The 22712-nt window shown below is 44.1% G+C and overlaps 1 protein-coding gene across 3 annotated transcripts in view; it reads left to right on the plus strand.

Moving 5' to 3' along the window:
* Ptprm (protein tyrosine phosphatase receptor type M) overlaps positions 1-17544 on the plus strand; it is a 698790-nt gene extending 681246 nt beyond the window's left edge. For all 3 annotated transcript variants that reach the window (XM_057758864.1, XM_057758862.1, XM_057758863.1), the window contains 2 exons: positions 6758-6893; positions 16817-17544. In XM_057758864.1, the coding sequence (XP_057614847.1) occupies positions 6758-6893; positions 16817-16870 (190 nt within the window). In that variant the 3' untranslated portion in view covers positions 16871-17544. The remainder of the gene's footprint in view (positions 1-6757; positions 6894-16816) is intronic.
* The last annotated feature ends 5168 nt before the right edge of the window (positions 17545-22712 follow it).

Below are 22712 nucleotides of genomic sequence, written 5' to 3' on the forward strand. Positions count from 1 at the left end.
AGTCCAGTCATGGCATCTGGTGAGGGTCACAATGAAGCAGAGGGCATCATATGACAAGACAGAACAAGTGTGCTAACATTGGTCACTCTCCTTTTATAAACCCACTGTTACTACCATTGAGACCCTCTGTCTGAGCCAGAGAACCTCCCAAAGGCTTCAAATGTCATTAATGTCTTTGGAGACTAAGTTCCCAACACAGGAACTTGGAAAGTACGTACAAACTACAGGAAGTCGGTCATGTGGTATATATATTATACACCCTGTAAGTGGGATCAAACCCCACCCCAGAGGAAAACACAGGGGATGGCTTCAATTCCTAGACAATTCCTAGTTCAAGAGCCTGCTCTTAACATCTTCAGGAATTTTCAGCACTGGTTGTTAAACTGTAGGTAACTTGAAATCATCCCTACTAGAAGAAATCAATCAATGGCATAACCAGGGATTTCTCCCAAATGGCTGGATCATCTCGTTGCAGTAATTGATGGTTCTACTGCATACCATGGGGGAACTTCCTTACCAAAAACAAAAAACAAACAAAAAGAAACCTTGTTTTTTCCCCTCAACCCTTTTTCAAGAGATATTTTCTATAAATGGTCATACTGTCAGCATCTGATTAGGTCTGCCATAGCTTCGTCTGGAATATCCCATAAAGACTCCCTCGGTAAGGGCTTGGTCTCTGTGTGTACTATGAGGAAGCATTATGGCATACAAGGAGGTATGGATCACTGCAGACATGCCCCAAATGAAATTTTGGGACTCTGGGCTCCTCCTTCTTGTCTCTCTCTGGTCATGAGGGGAACAGCCTTCCCTTGTCACATCCCTACCCCAGTGTGCTGCTTTACCACAGCCCCAAAGCCATGGGGCCAGCCAGCCATGGAGTGGGAACTCCACAGCAGTGAGCCAAACTAGCCATCGTCTCTACATGAGCATTTGTCCCAGGGACGGAAAGTTGACAAGCACAGAACCAGTGTCCTCTGAAGAGTGACATCTTGATAAAATGTAAACATCCTTGGCCAGATACTTCCTGTGCATTGGCAGTCATTGGGGGGGCTTCAGCAAGTACTTCCCTTGGGCCACACAGGCACCAGTTAAACCCCAGTCTCGGCATGGAACCCTGGCATCTGCATTATTGAAAACCCCTGGATGATTCCCATGTGTGGTCAGTGTTGCAAGCCACTAAGGAGACAATGCCTTTCTTCCCAGAGCACTTTCACCTCCACTTCTCATTGGCAGTGATGTACAACACACCATCCTGCTTAGCTTTAATGGAAGAAGCAATTAAAAGGCATGGCAGTCAAGGAAGCTGCTCACAGGGTTTGTGGGAGTTCAAAGTAGGAGCGCATGTTGCTTTTCAGAGAAACATGTGAAGCAGATGACAAGATCCTTCCCAAATTGAAGAACAATGAACATTTCCTCTGAGCTGACCACCCCAGGTTTCAGTGGCAACTGGGTGAGGGTCCAGGCTATGCCAGGCTCCCTGCGCTTACCTCATGTGGTGGAACCCCTGAATTCTTCCCAGACCCGCATCATGCTTCAGGAAATGTATTCCGTTGGAGAGAGACTTCGGAACCTACTCAGAGCTGTCTTGCGCCTTAAGTCCCCTATTCTAGCTTGTGTAGAGCAGTGTACTCGTCCATCCCCATGTTCTGAACTCCGTTCCTGTCCATAAACTCAGTGCTTGAGAAGTATCTATTCTATCCCCTTCTTATTTCTCAGAACAAGAGGAGAAGTCCACCATACTGTGCTGATGAGATCCCAACAGGGCTTTTTTTTTTCCTAGTCAAGGCAGCAATCTTCCAGTAACTTGCCAAAATGATAATACAGAACGAAAGAGAGAGGCACCCATTGTGTGTTTGTAGGGCTTTTCAGGAAACAGAGTTGGGTTTTGGGGGAAGAGTGAATGCATGCGCAAATCTACAAGGAGGATGATACAGTAGACATCAACGGAATGGGCACCATGCCCCTTAAGTGTTGCCATGGCACAACAGAAGAGTCTACAACATCGTTCAGTGTGCTGTAGGCATCATTTGGTAAGCAATTAAGGCAAGACCCTTGCCAATAGATGTGTGGATTGAGTACAGCAAGCACTCTATAAACCAAGATTTCCTGAAAGGAATGAAGGAAAGCAACCAGAAAAAAAGGGAAGGCAGAAAAGCACCTGGGCTCCAGCCTGCCACGCCAGCCAGCACACCAGCAAGTACTGACAGGAAGGGGCCTGAGCTGCTGGAACCCATTGCACATAAATCCGTAGATTAATTTACAAAGAAGAAATGAGAGCTAAACTATTTAAAAATTAATCCCAATAGGAAAGTTGGCGCTTTAATTGGCTGGTATTGGAGCTGTTAGATTTTGGTTGGCGTGGGGTTCTTTTTGTTTTGAGGTCCTGGAGATGGAACCCAGAGCCTTGAGGATGCTAGGCAGCTGCTCTCCTACCAAGCTACAGTCCTAGACCAGTTGTTTCTATTTACAGTATTAAAAGTCGTTTTCAATTAGCCCTCCAGAATCTGGAAGAGCCTGCGTCATATCTGGAAGCATAGCTTGTTTTGACCCTGAACTACTAGCTTTCTGCAGTGAGCCAATCAATCCCTGAGCCCTCAGGAATAGGTCACTGCCGGAGATAGCTGAAAGGGAAGGCTTTGAGAGACCGGTGCAAAGACCTGTTCAGTCACTGCACGTTGTATGCGAACTTCTTCCTAAAGGCAGCTGTGGCCCTTGAACTAAGCAATTGTATCACGGTCCATGTAGTGTCTCTAGCAGCGGGCTATTTGACTATCACAGACAGTGGTGGCACAAGTTATTTCTCCCCTGCCTGCCCGTCATCCCTTTCTTACCTTCTGTGAGGGCACCTCCGCAAGCTCCCCTCAGTCCCATAATCCCTGTGGAGCTGCCTCTTGCTAATGTTGGGTGTGAACTCAGGTCTGTAGGGAAGGTTTGATTTTTTTTTTTTTTATTTATAAACTTAATCTAAGGTTTTGGTTTGTTGTTGTTGTTGTTGGTTTTTGATTTGGGGGGCTTTGTTGTTGTGGTGGTTTTTTGTTTTTTTGGTTTTGGTTTTTTTTTTTTTTTTTTTGCCTACAAGAAAGTTTAAACTGATATCTTCCAATATTGGTCAGAAAGGGGAAAAAAAGCTTTGGAAACAGTCTAAACAGTCCTCGGTGAGATATTTAGCATGGTGCAGCGCCACCTATTGGCTGAGGGCAGAGTACACCTGCATGAGTGCCCTCCAGATATGTAGGGGAGGGTGTGGAAACAGAATTCTCTTATGTTTTTAAAACGAGAATATGGCCTCATTCTGAAACTATGGAAAGAGTGGGTGTGGACGGGGATCATGAGCAGATGTTGAAAGATGAGGTGAAGAGCCAGCGATCCAGGACAGTGGAACATCCGTGCAAGGTACAGAGCAGAAGGCAAAGCCATGCCCCTGTATCACCTGATTGCATAGATCCCTGCAGGGCAGTGGAGAAACTGAGCACATCAGCCTGTCTCCTCGCAAGTGAACAGAAATCCTTTCAGACGAATCACCCCCAAATGTCACAAGCAGACCACATGGGAGAAAGTCCTCATGAACAGGAGGGTAGCAAGGACTAATTTAGAGAGGACACAAGATGCTGGCCACCAAGGGAGCGTGGTGATGCGTTAAATTCCATTAATAGAGATACTCCGTTTACAATATGAGTAGAAGAGGAGGAAAAGCAGGCTAGAATGGGGGTCCTGAATACATATATCTGGCCAAGGTTCCAGAGCCAGCACATCTACAAATACAGCAAATGGTTAAAACAAGATATCTAACCCCTTAGTTTTTAATGGGCAAAAAGTTTGACAGGCATCACACTTCAGAAAGAAAAGCGTGGCATGTAGCTCCGTGGTGGAACTCTTGTCTAGTACATACAAAGCCCTGAGTTTGATCCCCAACACTGGAGAGAGAAAAAAAAACTAAACAGTGATAATCAACATCATTAGTTTGATTTTAGTGTTTAGGAAAATATTCATTAAAACCACTTAATGCCCCTAAGAATGGCTACATTTTTAAAGACATGAAGCAAGATTCCAAGAGTTGGTTACAATGTAAAACTGGCAAGGGCATGGTGGCATGAGGAAGGGAGCCACGGGGCTGACCAGGCTCTGATAAGCCACTGTGGTGTGTACATCTGCAAAACTTAATGCCAATATCTACTTATCATTCTTGGACTTCATTGTGGCCATGTTTTTCTTTATCTAAAGAGAGGATTTAGCTGGGTGGTGGCGCATGCCTTTAATCCCAGCACTCAGGAAGCAGAGGCAGGCAGATCTCTGTGAGTTCGAGGCCAGCCTGGTCTACAAGAGCTAGTTCCAGGCCAGGCTCCAAAGCTACAGAGAAACCCTGTCTCAAAAAGCCAAAAATAAAGCAAAATAAAAATAGAAGATTTAGAATGTTACAACAGACTGAATGAGCCAACATTCATGACTGTCTTCACTGACACTAAATCAATCTTAAAATAGCAAAACAAAGGACAACCAGATATCTTATGCTTGCTTATTAGAGGAAGTATAATTTTTATGAATGACAACATTGAACTGACCATTCCTCCATTTAGGGTCCTTTAGAAGCTCTGCTGCCAGCCACCCATTTATAGGATACATGGGTCAAAGATAATATATTAAATCATATTAGAGAGGTGCAAGGGATGAGAAAATCCAGAACGGGGGATGCTCCACAAGACAAGCTGCTCTTTTCTTCAGCCAAGTCTCGAGGATTAAGAAGAAACCTGTCAATAACTGTAAAGTTATAAAACACCACCAAATGCAATAGGCATACTTTGCTTAGATGTAGAGTTTTGTTTTTTGAGTCACCAGAAGATAACATCTAGGAAACTGGACACTGGTTAGATACTCGCTATTAAACCAGTAATGGTGGTCCAGTGTGATGGCTCATTGGGTCAGGGTGCTTGCTGGGCAAGTCTGGTGGACAGAATTAACCCCCAGAGCTCATGTAAGGATGGAAGAAGCGGATCCACTCCACAGAGTTCCCTCTCACCGTCTCATGTGCTCTGTATCATACTACTCCCCCGACAAAGGCTTTTCACAAAGTAATGTTCTTTTCAGTGCGATGGCATTATCATATTTCAGAATAAATGAAAGGTCATTTACCTCCTTATAAAAGAAGTTAATACATGGAAAGTACAAGGTGAACATTCTAGAAAATATAAATATACTCAAAAAAGGGGGTAAGCGTTTGCCACACAAACATGGGGCCAACCTGGTGGGACTCTTCATGGCTAGAGGTGGAAAAATTGGAGGCAGAGATAATTACTGATAGATTTTTAGCACATGTAATAAAATTTTCAGTGTCTGCCTGGGTTGACTTTAAATAATAAAAACAAGTACATTTTCAAATGGTGGGAAAGAGAGCTATTTCCTATGATAGAATGTTGAACAAGGGAAGAAAACATAAGGTCAACGTTAGATAAATAAGACAGTCATAATTAATTGCTGAAAACAAGATCCACCATTGTGTATGAAAATCAGTGGGGACTGAAGAGAATCAATATAGTTCCAGAGTCCCAAAGTGTCTTACCCCAGGATGCTTATTAACCACAAAGAGAAAGATAACTTGACAGTGAAAATCCTCACCAGCACCCTCTAGTGGACAAGATGAACATCCCTGCGGCTGAGACATCAACACATGAGGCCCTTAGAGGGTGTAAGGCTCTTCCTCTAGGCTTCTTAGCCAGTAACAAAGATATACCAAAGGAATCCAGATGAAAGGCCAGTTCACTGTGGGATTTAGTCATGGCCTTTTCCAATTGTGACCGGGGCACATGGGTCTTATCTAAGCCTCTTTTCTACATTCTGAATTCTGTATTCCACAAAGCAGCCCGCCAGGACTCGTCAGAAGTAGCATATCAAGAAAGACAAGGGAAAGCTGATAAACAGGTAAACTGTCACAGACTGGAGAAGGGTAAAGAGATACGAGATAACGACCAAATGCCAGAGTAGATCCCGGACCACGAAGGGACCATAATGCAGAGACTGGTAAAATGTGACCGAGGGCTGTAGTTCAGCCACAGTGCGGTAGCGCTCTTACCCCCTGACTGTGATGGGCGTGCAGCGGTTGTAAATGCCCACCACAGGCTGGGCAAGGGAACTCTGTCTATATTTGCAATGTTCCCATATATTTAAAATTGCTTTTAAAAAAGATTTTAGAGAGCCTTTGTATTCGGGAGAAAGAGATATCCTAGTACCTTCAAAACCCGGATATTTGTATATACCCCCACTTGTCATTAGTTTCTAATGGCATTATTTTTATATGTCATTAGTTTAATAATGACATTATCTGATATCTGGCATATTTCAGATGAGGTGGTTGCTACTCACTGAAATTTTTCCATATTGGGCTCTTTGTATAAAATCAATAAGGAGCCAGGCAGTGGTGGCTCACGCCTTTAATCCCAGCATTCGGGAGGGAGAAGCAGGCAGATCTCTGAGAGTTTGAGGCCACCATGGTCTACATAATGAGTTCCAGGATGGCCAGGGCCATACAGAGAAACATTGTCTTGGAAAGAAAATCAGTAAGGTACCATATCAGAAATCATCATCTGGCAGGGATGAGGCTAGGATGAACTGCGGGCCACATGCTAAGCCGGCTTGTTGCCTGTGCACTTTCCTTCTGACCTTTCTCCGGAGGTTAGACAACATATCTCCACAGACACAGCACACTACGAGAAGTGCTATGACAGCAAACCCCATCCGACCATCTATCTGATTTCTTCTCTGACAGGAACGGAGGGGGGCGCAGTGGCTCATTCTGCGCCATCAGCATTGTCTGCGAGATGCTCCGACACCAGAGAACCGTGGATGTCTTCCATGCCGTGAAGACGCTGAGGAACAACAAACCCAACATGGTGGACCTCCTGGTAGGATGCCCCCCTGCCCTGCCCCGTAGGGTATCTCAGAGTTGCGTGGGACTCCTCACCACTTCCCACATGGCGATGCTCCCTCAGAGAGGACACTCTTTTCCAAAGCGTCACACTTGGTTTGGCTCAGGGCACTTTCCTCTCTTTCTCTCTTCCTTTCCAGTCTTGTAGAGGAGACTGCCTCGGCTTGGTTGAAATGTAGAAATAGCTGAGACTTAGAAGTGAACATTCTTCTTTCTTTCCCTTCCCGGCAGTGCCTTCCACATGGCTAAGCAGTTAAGTCTTCTTGGAGAGGAAATAGTCACAGTATGAGAAACGCCAGATTTTCAAATTACAGATTTTATAAATAGCTTAATCGCCTAATATTTATCAAAGCTGAGAATTTCAGTTTGACATACAGGATATTGCATTTAATTATGGTGGTCACATCTGAGAGGAGAATTAAAGGGGTTGAGAAACAAAGGACTAGGGGCAATTATTTTCTTAGAGTACTTCACAAAATGCCTTTTCTTTTTAAACGTGGAACGGATAGAATGCCAGGCATTCAAGAACAGAAGGGTAGCTTCATGGAAGAAGCTTTTCTCTCAGGTTCTGTAGGTCTCTGTCTGAGTGAGCTGAAGGGAACCAGAGAAAGGTCCGGACGGTGACTCATGAAGCAGAGAGGAAGGGGGGAAAGGCAAGCAATGCTGCCTTCCAAGGCCCCCAGTTCTGCAGGAGTGCAGTTAGAGTCCCAAATGCAAAAGGGTCAAGAGTTGAACTCAACTTGAGAAAGTAGCCAGGGGTCCCTGTGATATGTGAAGGTCACTGCAGCAATACCTAGGGTGAGGGAGTAGTATGACCTCCTACAGCCAGCTCCTGGGCATAGCAAAATCCTCTCTCCAGCAGCACCTGCTGTCTAGATACTGGCTGGTGCTTATATTCCACACCTAGGAAGCACGATGTTATCCACGGACTCTTGTAGAAGGGCTGCTTAGCTGGGTACATGCCCTCAAACCTGTGGGCCATTGCATCAGCTCTGACAAGAAGCTGCCTCTTCTTTCCTGCCCCTTAGGCAAACCAAAGAAATACAAATAGAGTCTCAACTGTGCTGTGAACTCAAATAGAGGACCTCAAACCCATGAGCCTTGTAGTGCTAGTATGCTTGGGTTTTCCCTTCATAAACCAGGGGTAGTCGTAGCTTTTTTGAGGCCACACAACGCGAAAAGACCTGTGACTTTGTTTGGGGCATCGCAAATGAGAGTAATTGTCCACTGGGCATGATGATGCCTTTGTGGTCCGGGGACATGGTCATATCTAAGTGTTAGGGAAGGAGTCTGGCAGCCCTGTTAATGTGACATTTAGCATGCGCCAGACCTGGTTCCTGTTGTACTTCAGATGGTAACAGGCTTCATGCCCGTAGGTTCTAAGGTATGCTTGTGTGCAGAATTCCCGAGAACCAGCTAAGAATTGTCACGTGAGTTTTAGAGGCTTCACCCTTCTGGACTGAGAGGAGAGCAGCCCCAGTTACGAGTAACCTGAGTTGGGGCAGGGAAGGAGGGCACAGATGCCAGACTTACCTTCAGGGATGGATGAAGCTTCCAGACTTTGGTTAGTATGTAGGCAGAACTGCCCGTGATAAAAAATGTCAAGTTCCCTCACTGAGCCTGCATTAAGCGAAGCATTAGAAGTCTCCCCCTTCCCGGCCTTCCTGTACTGGCTCTACGGAGGTGGTCATCACTCTAGAGCTTTTATGATCCGATTCAGCCAGGCTTTTTCAAGTCAGCGCTTCAGATTACAGGCCAGGGCAATTCCTCATGAGATGAATGGAGACTCGGGTGGCTGGCCAGAGGGAGCCTGCACTGCAGACAGCAGGTTCCCCTACTATCCTATAACAGTATTGGAGTTTGGGTTGTTAAAAGGGAATGTCTTCTTAAAAATTAATTTCACTGGCTTACAGTAACTCAGCATGTTTATGGGGTACCGTGTGACATTTCAATACAAGTGTGAAAGGGATAATGATCAGGGCACAGTAACTGGTATCTATAGCTGCAGGCAGGGTTTTTTTATTATTATTCTTTGCGCTGGGAACCTTCCAAATCCTCCCTGACGACTGTTTGGAAATATTTAACCTGTTGTCAACCACGGCTCCCCACTGTACTGTGCAGCTTAGGAAGCCGTTCCTTCCGCACTGAATCCCGTACAGCTGTGGATAATTCCAGTGGCGAATACAGGGTCTCCGGAAGCCCGGCACTCTGAAGGTCAGCCCTGAAATTCTGAGAAGGTCGATGACAAAGAAATGAAGGGAAGTTGTGAGCTTTCCAAAGAAAGCCATCTGCCAATCTGTCAGGGTGACTGTTCGTGAGATAATAGCTGGTGACCAGAGGAAAAATGTCACAATGTTCTTTTTGTCTGGTTTTGAAGCTTCTGTGCCAAAGGAAGAGCTCTTGTATGCGGTTTGTTTTTTTCATCCCTGAAGCACAGTATCTTTCTGTTTTAGAATTTAGAGATATTGGCTGAAGGAATTAATTAGCTTGGGTCAGCACGATAAAGCCTGGTATGGCTGTTCTGTGTGTAGCAGGCTATCTGAGATCTGAGTGAAAAAAACTGGGGCCAGACATTGGGAAGGGTACGGACGATGTGAGCTGCATATCTGAGGGAGTATGTTCCAGAAAGGCTAGGGCACGCTTCTGAACTGATCAGCCAGGACACAAAACCAATACCTGGACCCCACTGAGTCTCTTCACACAGCTCAGAGGCAGGAGGATACCCACAATGGCCCCCTCCTCTGGAACCCCCAAATGCTGCAACTGTACCCTTCCCGCCTGCATGGGAGGAATACATAGGGATCCTCCCTGTCTCTTTCCTTCCCCCTTTGTGGTTCTGATATCAGTAAATTGCCCCAGACTTTGAGAGTTTATACATTTTGAAGCCTGGCACTCTCAGGGAAAGCTACAATACCCAAGACACCTGTTTTCTCACATTGTCAGTTGGGGTTTGGGGGAAAGACAACGGATTGCTCGGAAGAACATTAAATTAGAATACAAGGGCTGTAGAGATGGTTCGATGGTTGAGAGCACTGGCTGCATAAGCGTGAAGGCCTGAGTTCAGGTGCCCGCCTCTGTAACACAGGCAGGGCCTCAGAAGCGCCTGTAACCCCTGCACTGTACGAGACAGAGACGGGACAATCACTGGGACTTGCAAGCTTCCAGCATAGCCAAAAGAACACGTTTCAGGGAATAAGGCAGAGAAAGAAAGAGATCTGACATGCTGCCTTCTATGTGCACATGTACACGCACAAGCACGCACACACACACACTAAAAATAGTAACTCAGAATATAAGGTTAGAACATTTTCTTTCCAGAGGTGTTATTTATTCTGACCCCATTTTAGCCTGGCTTCTAAGTTAACCTTCTATTTAAGCAACCTCGTCACCACCCGTAAGCTCTGGGCTCCCAGAATGAACAAGGACAGCTGGGCCTAGTTGGAATCAGAGACAGTGGCCTTGAAGCTGTCAGGGTTACAGGGAAAGCAGCAGCTCCCCAGCTCCCCTCAGCATTGCCCTCCTCACTGGGCTCTGTCTCAGTCAACAGCCTAGAGAATAGGGTAATCTAGTGGTACCACTCGAAGGTTCCCTCTGCCCGCCCAGTGCCTTACCCGGAATCAGGTCTGCAATTCCCTAAGAGTCCTGTCATAGACACTCTGATCTTGAGCAACATGTCACCTGGGGCTTTGTACCTCTTGAAATCCAGGTAAGATTGACCAGGTCCCTGTGTAAAATGGGGACATGGCCACTCCTAGGTATGGTTGAGGGGAGATTTTTATTGTGGGTATGAGGGAGAAAACAGCCTGAGGCATCTGGAAGAGTCCAGAGCAGGAAGGGCACATAGTTAACTAAACGTGGCCAATAGACTGAATGGGGTCACAGCAGGGATGGGAGTAAGAGAAAGTGGGGGGTCAGCGAGGAGGGGGTCAAAAGGCAAAGAGATTCAAGAGGGCACATGGCCTAAATGGCAGGAATGAGAAGCTGGGGGAAGGGAAGGAAGCCCGTGAGCTAGGGTTTAGGGAAGAGGGGTGAGAGCAGAACATGCCACATGGGACTCGGGAACAGAGCTGCAGGAGTCTAGAGGCCAGTGTGTGCTTTGCTATGCTAGTAGGCACCACATTTAGCTGTTTGGAGGGGGTTCTTTTGGACCTGACAATCCCCACCCAAGTAGAGGCCTGGGAAATGCCAGGTTTAGTCATCATTGACACCGCTAACTGCACGGAGAGCCCACCTCCGAAAGCCATGCCTTGCTCCGCAGCCACTTGTGCGGTGTTGGGCACCAACCACATAGGGTACACTTCAGTGAGCAGCAGTCCCCACCATCACCTGTAACACGAAGGGCTAGCTTGCTGGGGTTTTTGTCCTGCCTGGTTTCCACAGCTGTTTAGCCCCAAAGAAAATCACACAGAGATCTCTATAAGTTATAAAGCTGATTGGCCCCCTAGGTCAGGCTACTTATTAGATCTTGTATCTTATATTAACCCATTATTTTGATCTATGTTAGCCATGTGGCTCAGTACCTTTTTCAGTGGGGCACATCACATCCTGCTGCTTCTGTGGTCTGCGCAGGACTGGGAGGAATCAACTTCCTCCTTCCCAGAATTCTCCTGTTCTCATTGCATCACCTCTACTTCCTGTCTTGTTTTCCCACCTATATTTCCTGCCTGGCCAATCAGCATTTATTTAAAACATGATTGACAGATTACAGACAATTATCCCTCACCAATCACCCTCTGTGCCCTTCCTGTCGGGGACAAAATACCATGTGCTGTGTCTTCCCATGGATACAAAATGTTCTGAGTAGGTGCCACCGTGAAGACAGCAGCTAAAGCTTGTTCAGGAGGTCAAGGGAATGGGTGCTGCCTGGCACAGGCTTTCTCAGTGGAGTGGAGACATTTTGCAATTTACCTTGTGTTCCAACTCAGTAAATACTGAAAGCCATTAAACTGTGTCAAAATTGCACCTAATTTAACTTAGGAATCTGACCGGACAATGCCCATCCTATAAAACAGAGTTAACAGGCAGGAAAGTAAACCCCACAAGGCAGCTCAGGGGTAGGAACCAGATGTGCCCTTACTTCACGTCACCTCAGGAAAATGGGGCCCTGACTTGGTGGCCATTTCCAAGCTCAGTGTGATACATAGTTATTTTGTTTCTGAAGCTTGATGACACAGTCTCCCTCTCTGTGGCCATCTATTAAATAGCGGTGAGGATTGTCTAGTCTCCCTGGTCCAGAGTGGACGGTCACCGGTGTGACCTGCTGGGACCCAACCACCCTGAGTTTTCTGCACACAGGAACCACTTCAGCTCCTGTCAGCTTGCCATTGTGAAACCCGTCTGAGGTTCAGGCAGGCACCTCAGGGAGGGAAGTTTGCTTCAGGTAAGGTAAGCTGACTGTTCTCTTTGAATCTTGACCAGTTGACATGCGGTGTTTAGTGTGCCCAGACTGACTGTGGCTCCCCCTCAGCTCCTCCAGCACAGGCAACGTGTGTTGACAAAGGCAGAGTGCCAGCCCTTCATGGGATCCCTCAGAACTGCCCTCAGGAGCTCTGACCTGGTGACTCCCAGACTCAGCCAGCCACATGCCAGGACTTTTAAAGAATGACCTCAGCTTTGGGTTCCATTTCAGAAGTCGCTTCTCCCTCTTCATAGAAGCCACTGCCAGTCAGAATCGAGTCTAGAGAGGGACAGCAAGTGGCCCTGATGGGGATGGGACCCAGCTGAACCTTTCTTCCAGACCAAGAAGTTCATGCCCGCAGCCAGCAGCTATGGTCTGAGTTGGAAAAACTCAGGACCAAGGGCTATATGTGTGTGAGTGTATGCGTATGTATTTATATGCATAGTTTCTTCTCAGAAGCATGGGGACGGCTCATGGGGCTTAATTATACCACTCAGAAGCAGGGGAGCTGAGGGAGAAAACTGTAGAAGACAGGGCTATACCTGGTGATCAAGTGTAATCAGTGTCCAACATAGGGAGATTTGCGGTGTTTCCCAGGTGCTCGGAGGAGGGGACATGGCAATGTGTGGCCTCGCTTTTCCTTCCCCTTATTTTTATGATTCAGAAACCAGTCATCATAGAATCTATGGGAATTGGCAGCTTGCTCAGGATGGATGAGATGGGAGAAGGGGAACTCATTTTGAAAATTATAGCCATGCCTGAGATAGGGCAGCTCTGCTCACTGCTGGGTCACCGAACCTTAGCAGAGGAGCCTAAAATCCCTCATGAGTCTCGACCTTTTCTTATGACCTGAGGCCGGCAGCCACAAGTCCCTACTGTGTTTGAATATTTTTTTTTTTAAAAGGACCATTTGTGGTAGTCACTGAAACTAATTGCACAGTTAGATCTGAAAAGAATCATTTTTATGCAATGAGGGATTACATTTCCATTAAAAAAAAAAAAGTCATCACTAGGATTCACAGAAACGAGAGAGATGATTGGAGCACGTGGTGGCCAATTTGTCAGTGTGGCAGTCTGACAATACGGACTCTTAGAACTCTGAAATCCAAATTGCTTCTTTTAAACATTCCGAAAATAAAAGCATCCAATGCTAAAATAATAAATCATAGAACAGAATGTGAACCAGAAATAGAACATTGCAAAGGGTAAGTAATAGTCTCTCCAGGTCAAGGGTTTAAAGAGTCAAACACAAAGAGAAACACAGGTCGCAGGTCGTCAGAGAGAGGATGGACTTATAAGATACTTGGCATCCAGCCACACTCCACACGCTGCGGCCAGTCCTGTGTGTGAGCGCCGCAGAGGGCTGCACAGATCCCAGCACCGCCCCCACCTCCAATCATGTAGACTGGCACCACTGACATTGGAGGACCAGCGCTTCGGGTCTCTTGTACCAACTGGAGCTGCCAATGCCAGAAGCAGTTGCTGGTGCCGCGTCACTACAGTGCCAGAGGAAACATACGCCGTACCGACTGCAGCGACTCTGCTTCCAGGAGTAACAACTACACATAGAGTGCCCATACCCATTGCTGGCTGTACACTACTAAAGGATCTCTATTCTTATGTGGCCACCAGTGACAGTGGCTCTCTCTGACTCTGCCTTGGTCTATACTAAGCCAAAGATGCCCTACAGAGGCTTTCTGCACTGTGGTGCCTATGCAGCGATAAGGCCAACATTGTAGCATAACTCCCAGGCTAGTGAGTTGACTCAACAGGTAAAGGCACTTGCTGTCAATGCTGAAGACCTGGGTTCCTTCCCAAAACCCACATGGTAGAAGGAAAGGACTGAGTTCTTCCAATGTTGTCCTTCACCCATCTGCCATACCACACTCCTACATCCTGCAAAAAAATAAGTGCAAAAGCACAAAACAATCCATTCCTGGACTTCAAAGAGAATAACTGCCAACCAAGAATCCTGTACCCAGCAAGGCTACCATTCATAAGTAGGAATAAAATGCTTCAGAGAAAATCAGACTGGGGGGGGGGGGGGCATGACTACCATGCCGGCCTTACAAAAGATGCTTAGTAGAGTTCAACATCCAGGTGTGAAATAAAGAACTACCACCATGAAAGAGATTAATCTCAAAATAAGGATAGGTCTACAAAAAAGAAATGTAAAGAATCAAACATTATCTGTACAATATATATTAAACCACAAAGATGAACAAGAGAGAAAAACCTAAAGAGGCAGTTTATGGTGGCACAAACCTGTGGCCCCAGCTCTCAGACACATACCATGTTGCAGGTCAACAAGAAGAAGGAAGAGAAACACAAAGACTCTTTAAAACTCCTAGAAGAAAATCAACCAGATGAGATGAGTACATCCTTACTGATCAACTGTCACCATGAATGTAGATTGACTTGGTTCTCTAACTAAAGAAACAGACAGGGTAAATGGGGTTATTTTGAGATTACCTAATAGTATCACCTCATCAGCAAATAAACACACCACCTGAAAGTTAAAAGATGGAGACATGAATCTCTAAGGTTCAATAAGCTAAGTTATACATGGAGCAAAGACTAAAGACAACTGTACTGAAGACCTGACAGTTACTAAGAGGGTATGACTGTGACTCTGTATGCACCCAATTTCATTTTTTAAATCCACTAAAACTGTTGAAGAACTGACATGTGCTTCCCAGAAGTTACCGAACATTCTCATATGTTTCTTATTCTCCTTTTGCCTTTATCCAGAATACCTGTTTTTAATCCCATTTTAAATGATCATATATTCTTTATCATCTAAAGTAGAGCAACTGAGAGTCAAAGAGGATGCTAGTAATAGCAATGGCAAGACAATGGCAGAAATAAACCTGCACAGACAAAACCAAGACTTTGAGTCCCCTTTGCTAGCTCCATAGATCCTTCCCCTCCTAGGGCCCTGGATTACAGATGTAACTTAAGGAAGGGAACATTGCATAGGTTTTCAGTCAATCATGGCAAAGAAGCCACTGTAGAGCCACTCAAATCCTGATGGTAGAACTGCAGAAGTATGTGACAGAAGCTGTCCCCTTTTAGTTGATCAGGAAGCCCAAGCCAAGATATGAAGTGGGCAGTGATGACATCTCCCCTAAAGACCTGTATCCAGTGAGCTGCATCCTCCACCTAGACCCTGCTTCCCAGTATCCAAAACCTTCCAAAGCACTGCCAGGTAGAGACCAAGAATTCAAAACATTAGCCTGTGGTTAATAAAGAAACTGCTTTGGGCCCATTGATAGGGCAGAACTTAGGTAAGCAGGGAAGACAGAACTGAATGCTGGGAGAAAGAAGGGCGGAGAGGGAGGGAGGGAAGGTGGGAGGGAGAGGGGGAGAGGGAGACAGATACAGACACTGGGAATGTTACCCAGTAAGCCACTGCCATGTGGCGATACACAGATTAATAGAAATGGGTTAAATTAAGATGTAAGAATTAGCCAATAAGAGACTAGAGCTAATGGGCCAAGCAGTGATTTAATTAATACAGTTTCTGTGTGGTTATTTTGGATGTAAGCTAGCCAGGCGGCCGGGACAAACAAGCAGCCCCTCCCTGCAACAAGCCTGAGAAGAAAATTTCAGATTTGAACAATAATATGCTATCCTTCCTAAGAAGCTCTGTCCTCGTCCCAGTGATCCCACAGTCCATGTTTGGGAGCAATTCTTTCTTAGGTGCTAATACCCAGTTACTGGTCACACCCTTCACCCTACATCACAAACTTCTCAAATTAGGGGACATAATAAGGTGCATGACACTTAAGAGGACCTTAATCAATTCTCATGACATTAAAGAAATCCTAATGACTAAAAGGTCAAGAAAAAGCAGGGTCAGAGAAAAACTTTATCCACAAGCCTGTTGGGGACAAGCCACGCATGCATTTCTTCCAGCCTCCCTGATTTCTCTGTCTACTCTTGATCTTCCTGCACAAGGCTCCGATTGTTGTCAACACCCATGTAAAGCATACGGGGTAGCATACCTTCATCTCTTGTTATCCGTGAAATCTTAGTTCCAGGACTCCTTGCAGACAGTCCAGTCCCTTATATAAAATGGCATAGAGTTTGCATATACCCAACTCAGCTTCCATGTACTTTAAATCTCTAGATGACTTATAATAAAGGACTAGAAATGCCATGCTTATAGTTAATATACCCTATTGTTTAGGTAATTGCAAAAACCCCCTTACTTGTTCAGTGCAGATGCCATTCTTTTTCTGATAATAAACTGCATGCAGAACCCAAGCATCTTCAGCTCACAGAACTTCCCAGAATGCTAATGCACGCAGATACTAGAATTCTATCTAGGGAAGCATCGACAGTATATACATTGTGATTCAAAACTGCTACTTTCTGATTCATTTCTAGTTCAACACTTTATCAGTTCTATGTCTTGCAATTAAGAACCTTCATCTGCTGTAATTGCTCTAACAGAAGCAAAGTTTAGATGGAGCTGACCTCCTCACTTTCTCTTCCAGGATCAGTACAAGTTCTGCTATGAGGTGGCTCTGGAATACTTGAATTCTGGCTGAGCATATGAGCAGCTCTGCAGAAGAGTACCTTCCTACCACAGAGTCAAGACGTTCTGTGGCATCTGTGATGATGAGATGAATTGTCAGTATGCTTATTTTGCTTTGCATAATTGGCTCTTTTTAAGAGCTCAAGAAAGTGTTTCTAAAACTGCTTGCACTGCCCAGTTCCCTGTAATGCTGCTGCGTGACCAAAACACAGCAGTCACCAGAGACTGTTCTCCTTGCCACTGGCCTTGTTAGAGCAGCACAGACATCTGGTCAACTGAAGAGCACAATTATATTCTTATGAAGGAATTTGTACTTTTGGGGTTATTTTTCTTTTTGTGGCTGTGACCCTTTGTCATTGTTACAAATGAGTGTATGTTTTGTTCTGTGGAGAATGCTACCTGGCATTATGATAATATATTCTTTTAGTTAATATTTGTATTTTAACATGTTGCATAATATAAGATTATATAGCTTTCAAGGACTAACAGATAAAGATGTAATGAACAAAGACACCGCGTATGAGTTGTTTCTAGCGGATTTGTATGGTTCAAAGAGAAAAGCTGGGGAGGCCTCCGTTCAGAAATGTAACGTGGTTAGAGTCACAGATCCAAAGCTTTTCCATTTGTTTATATTGTAAATATTTTTTTGATTTCATCAAATTATTTATTCATTAAAAGAAATTTTGTGATGCACGGTGAGTGACAATCATTTTTACTAAGCCCGACTGACTGTATGATGTTACCATTTGTGAATTCTCAACTCAGTAAATTCTGGCCCTGACTAGTCTTGCTGTGTTGCTAGAAGCCACACCCCTCTGACTAGTCCAGTCAGGGAGAGCTTGCACGTGGAACCTTGCCTTGGTGCATTTTTGACTTCTGATAGGGTGGTGGTTAGTTTATAAAGGAAATAAATCATCTATATATTGAGGGCATCGTGTGAAATGGTAAAAGGGCAAACACACACATGAGAGATGCGAAAGGAACGAGAGAACGCATTTGTAACAAAGCCCCTCCCACAAGAATGACCATGATCCATTAGAGGCCACCTGCTAAAGCTACCTCCCAACCTGTCTGGCAATTTAATGTCCGCATGAGTTTTGGAAAACCACATGATAGCAGCCTGTTTGCCTGGTGCAGATACTTGAACAGACACTCCTATAAGAACCCCAGATGTAATCCCCTGCATCCTACATGCATCCTATGAGACTGTGGTGGAGTAAAACTATAAATCAGCAACAAAATGAACTCAGACCATACACAAGGACTTGACGACTGCCCAACACTCTTCTGAATGAACAGTGACCTATTGAAGAAATTGGGAAATTTTAAAAACATTCTAGAATCAAATAAAACTGAGAACACAGCATACCAGAACTTCTGGGATTTCGCCAAGGAGATCTAAGAGCAAACTGTGTAGATATAACTGCTCATGCTTTAAAAATCAGAGGGGCCTAAAATAATGACATGCCTCAAAGCTCTAAAAATGCAAACCCAAAATGCAGCAGATGGCAACATTATGGGAGAAATAATTAAAAAAAGATTTAAAAAACAAAAATAACAAAGTTAGCCAGCGTTGGTTCTTTGAAAAGATTTTTAAGGATGTGAGGGCGATCTGGCTGCAACATCTGTCACCCCATTGATCGCCACGGTTGATTCGGCTGATCTGGCTGGCTAGACAAGTGTCCCCTTCCCCCCTCGCCGCCCCATGTGCATGCATCCCTCTTGAAGCTGCATGCTCGGCCGAAGAGGACGACCTTCCCCTAAGAGAGGAAGATCGGTCTTTGGTCAAGGGTATACGAGTAACTGTGCGCCCCTGCTAGAACCTCCAAAGGAGGTTTTTGAAAAGGTCCATTTGAAAAGATTTTTAAGACTTATCAAGCCCTAGCCAAGATATAACCAAAAGAGCAAGAAAATACAAATTAATAAAACTAGAGATATAAAGGAAGATTTTACAAAAGAGTCCAACAAAATTCAGATCATCAAAGGAGACTTTGAAAACCTGAACTGCCACAAGTTGGAAAAGCTACAAGAAATGGACAAATTTCAAATGTACCTATCAAATTAGAGCCAGAAGAGAAAAACCTGAACAGACCCGCAACAAGCAATGACTTTGAAGCAGTAATTAAAATCATCCCCACCAAGAAAAGCCCAGGGGTGGTATTTATTGCTGAATTCTACCAGACTTTCCAGAAAGATCTCATATCAGCACTTCTTAAAATATATCACAAAGGAACACTACACCAAACATGTTCTGTAAAGACAGAATAACCCTGATACCAAGATGCCCACAAACTGAACTCAGGATCACAAGCAAGTAGGTTAATTCAACATATACAAATAAACAAATGTGATATCATATTACTATGGTTAAAGACAGAAATCACATGATCATATCAATAAATACATACAAGGAATTTGACAGAGTTCAGCATAGCTTCATAAAAGTCTTGAAGAAAATATGAGCAGATAAAATATACTTCAATATAATAAAGTATTATATAGCATATCTGCAGCCAATGTTATACCAACTGGGGGGAAACTGAGACCATTTCCTCTAAAATATGGAATGAGACAAAAGCATACACTCCCTTCACTCTTAGTGTATTGCATGAAGTCTTATGGAAAGCAATAAGACATGGGAAAGAAAATGTATAAAATTTTTTTTTGGTTTTTTCGAGACAGGGTTTCTCTCTGTGGCTTTGGAGCCTGTCCTGGAACTAGCTCTGTAGACCAGGCTGGTCTCGAACTCACAGAGATCCGCCTGCCTCTGCCTCCCGAGTGCTGGGATTAAAGGCGTGTGCCACCACCGCCCGGCAGAAAATGTATAAAATTTTTAAAAGGAAAAGTTAACCAATTCCAAAGTTAAGCTCTTCCTTTTTCAAATGATATAATTCTATACTGAAAAGTCACATGGGCTCCACCAAGAAACATTTGGATCTGATAAACACTTTTAGTAAAGTAGCTTGATTATATATATTTCAGTAGCCTTTGTATATACCGATAATGAACTTCGTGACAAAGATATCATGAAAAATATTCCATTCACAATATCCTCAACAAAACATAGAATAAGCCGGGCGGTGGTGGCGCACGCCTTTAATCCCAGCACTTGGGAGACAGAGGCAGGCGGATCTCTGTGAGTTCGAGACCAGCCTGGTCTACAAGAGCTAGTTCCAGGACAGGCTCCAAAACCACAGAGAAACCCTGTCTCGAAAAACCAAAAAAAAAAAAAAAAATAGAATAAACCTAACAACAAAGGTGAAAGACTTCTGATAGCAAAAGCTTCAAGTACTGAAAATAGAAATGGAAGATCTTACACAATGCAATGACCTTCCATGCTCCTGGGTTAGCATTGTGAAAACAGCCATATACTAGCAAAAGTAATCTACAGATTCAATGGGATCCGCATCGGAGTTCCTATGACACTGTTCACGAGTAGGAAAAAAAATCCCAAAATTCATATGGGAACACAAATGACCACGTACAGCTAAAATGATTCTAAAGAGAAAGAGCATACCTGAAGGCTTCATAGTACCTGACTTCAAACCATCCTACAGAGCCATAGTGATAAGGACAGTATCCCACCAGCACAAAAACAGATATGTATACCAACACCACTGAATGATAATAGAAAATCCAAAGATAAACCCATATAACCCAAAAAACTTTGTTTTTAACAAAGATATTTTTAAAATGCACTGGGGGAAAAAAAACAGCCTTTTCCACAAATGACCATGGCAAAACTAGATACATACCTGCAGAAGAATGAAATTATAACCCTCTCTCACCATGAGCAAAATAAGCTTAAATTAGACCAGAGACCATAATTGAAAATTGGAAATGTTGGGAAAAACACTTTGTGGTTGTAGTTGTAGATAAGAACTCCAGCAGTACAAGATAGAGTCGTATAAGCTATAGCCCAAGAATTGACAACTGGGATTACATAAAATTAAAAGGTTCTGCACATCCAAAGTAACTATCCTCAGAATGAACAGCTAATCCACAATTAGGAGAAAATCTTTCATAGCTATACTTCAGACAGGGGTTAATACCTAGAATATGTAAAGCACTGCACATTTTAAATATAAAAACATCACTGATCAGTAAATGAATCAATGAACTAAACAGTTCACAAGAGACCACAAGTAACCAATGATTATTTTCAAGAGTCCACCATCTCTATTCATCCCAGAAATGCAAATCAAAACTTTGATGGGACTGTAGACTAGGATAGCCCCTGCAGAAATCAGTGTGGGCTTCTCAAGAACACAAAAATAGAACTACCACGTGACCCAGCTGGACCACTTCTGAGCACATACTCAAAGGATTCCACACCCAACTCGAGAGACACTTTTACATGCATGTTAATCACTGTGGCACAGATTCTACTGGCTCCTTACTTCTGGTTGTAATGAACCCTGGAATGTCAGTGAAGATGCAGAGGTGGAAATAAATGGCAGCAGTGAGTGGTACTTTCATCCTCCGATGGGGAAAGCAGTCACTTAGCAACATGAGAGCCTTGCAGTACCCTCTTCAGCTTCCTTTCTGGAGCTCAATAGATTTAATTCCATGTCTGTATTATCAGATTGTGTTCCAATATCCTAATTCTGGATACAAGGTGTGTGTAAATTATCTCCTGCTAAGTGGCAATTGATACCAAGATTTAGATGTGTTTTTTAAATATCTATTTCATGTAGATTCTATGACGCAGAATTTAGGACTGTTTTCTGTAGCATGAGTCTAGATGGAAAGTAATGCATGAGCCAGTCTTCTGAATGTTTGGTCTGAGTTAGACAATTTTCCAACATGTTTAGTATCATTGTTACTGGATGCTATACACTGAGTAATTTATAAAGAATTAAGATTTATTTGGCTCATGGTTCTTAGAAGGTAGGAAGTCCAATGTCAAGAAGCCACAGTTGGTAAAACGCTAACATCAGCCCTTCCTTTCTCAAGTGATTTTTCCTGGAACTCTGTCATAAAAGGAAGAAAAGTAACAAATATAGTGCCATATAGCTCCAATATAACCACCCTACAAATGGCCAGACTAAAAGAAATATACCCAGTCTTCCCATCCCAGACAAGCTAAGGTAAGGTTGCCAAACAGGGAAAAAAGACCAAATGTACCCTTGAACTGAAACAGTTTAAAAACTGGAGAAAAAAATAATAGTTTCCAAACTACTAGCCATCGAGCAGTAGAGGACAATAGACTCCAAGAAAGGAGAAACAAATCAAGTAGCCACCTCAGAGAGCTCTTAGCTTACAGCCGAGGTAGAATTCCTTCCCTAGGCAAGCAAGAGAAAGCCAAAGTGTGCACACTGGTGTCTTCTACTTCAGGTGAGACTGAGGCCATGACTAAGGGCTTAGGATCAGATACAAGAAAGTTACATAGACAACTATTCCGCAGATCTTCAGAGGGCCTCCATCAAGTTCCTCAACCAAATGCTGATGACGTAAGCATAGAAGGGGACTACCTGGGGCTGAAGAAAGAAGGACAGTAGGATGAAATGATCTCTAGGCTAACCAGACCTGTGATGCTGCCTACTAAAATACTAACTAGTGATCAAAGTGTTTCCAAATAACAGCATCACTGAATCTATGCCAAGAAAGTAAAATTCATATCTACCACCCAACCAACCTCAAGTGACCAAGCATACAAATAAGCAGGAAAACATCACATGTAACAAGAAGGATCGTCAATCAGGGACAGCTAGCCTAAAATAATACAGATGACAGAATGTTAGGGAAGGGTGCTGTTTGCCTTTTCGTCAGTTGTTTCTTGAACCAGGGTCTTGCTGTGTGGATGAAACTGAATTCAAACCTGCTGTGTAGCCCAGGCTGCCCTCAAACTCAAG

Source organism: Chionomys nivalis, chromosome 26, assembly GCF_950005125.1.
Source record: "Chionomys nivalis chromosome 26, mChiNiv1.1, whole genome shotgun sequence".
In the NCBI taxonomy this organism is placed as follows: Eukaryota; Metazoa; Chordata; class Mammalia; order Rodentia; family Cricetidae; genus Chionomys; species Chionomys nivalis.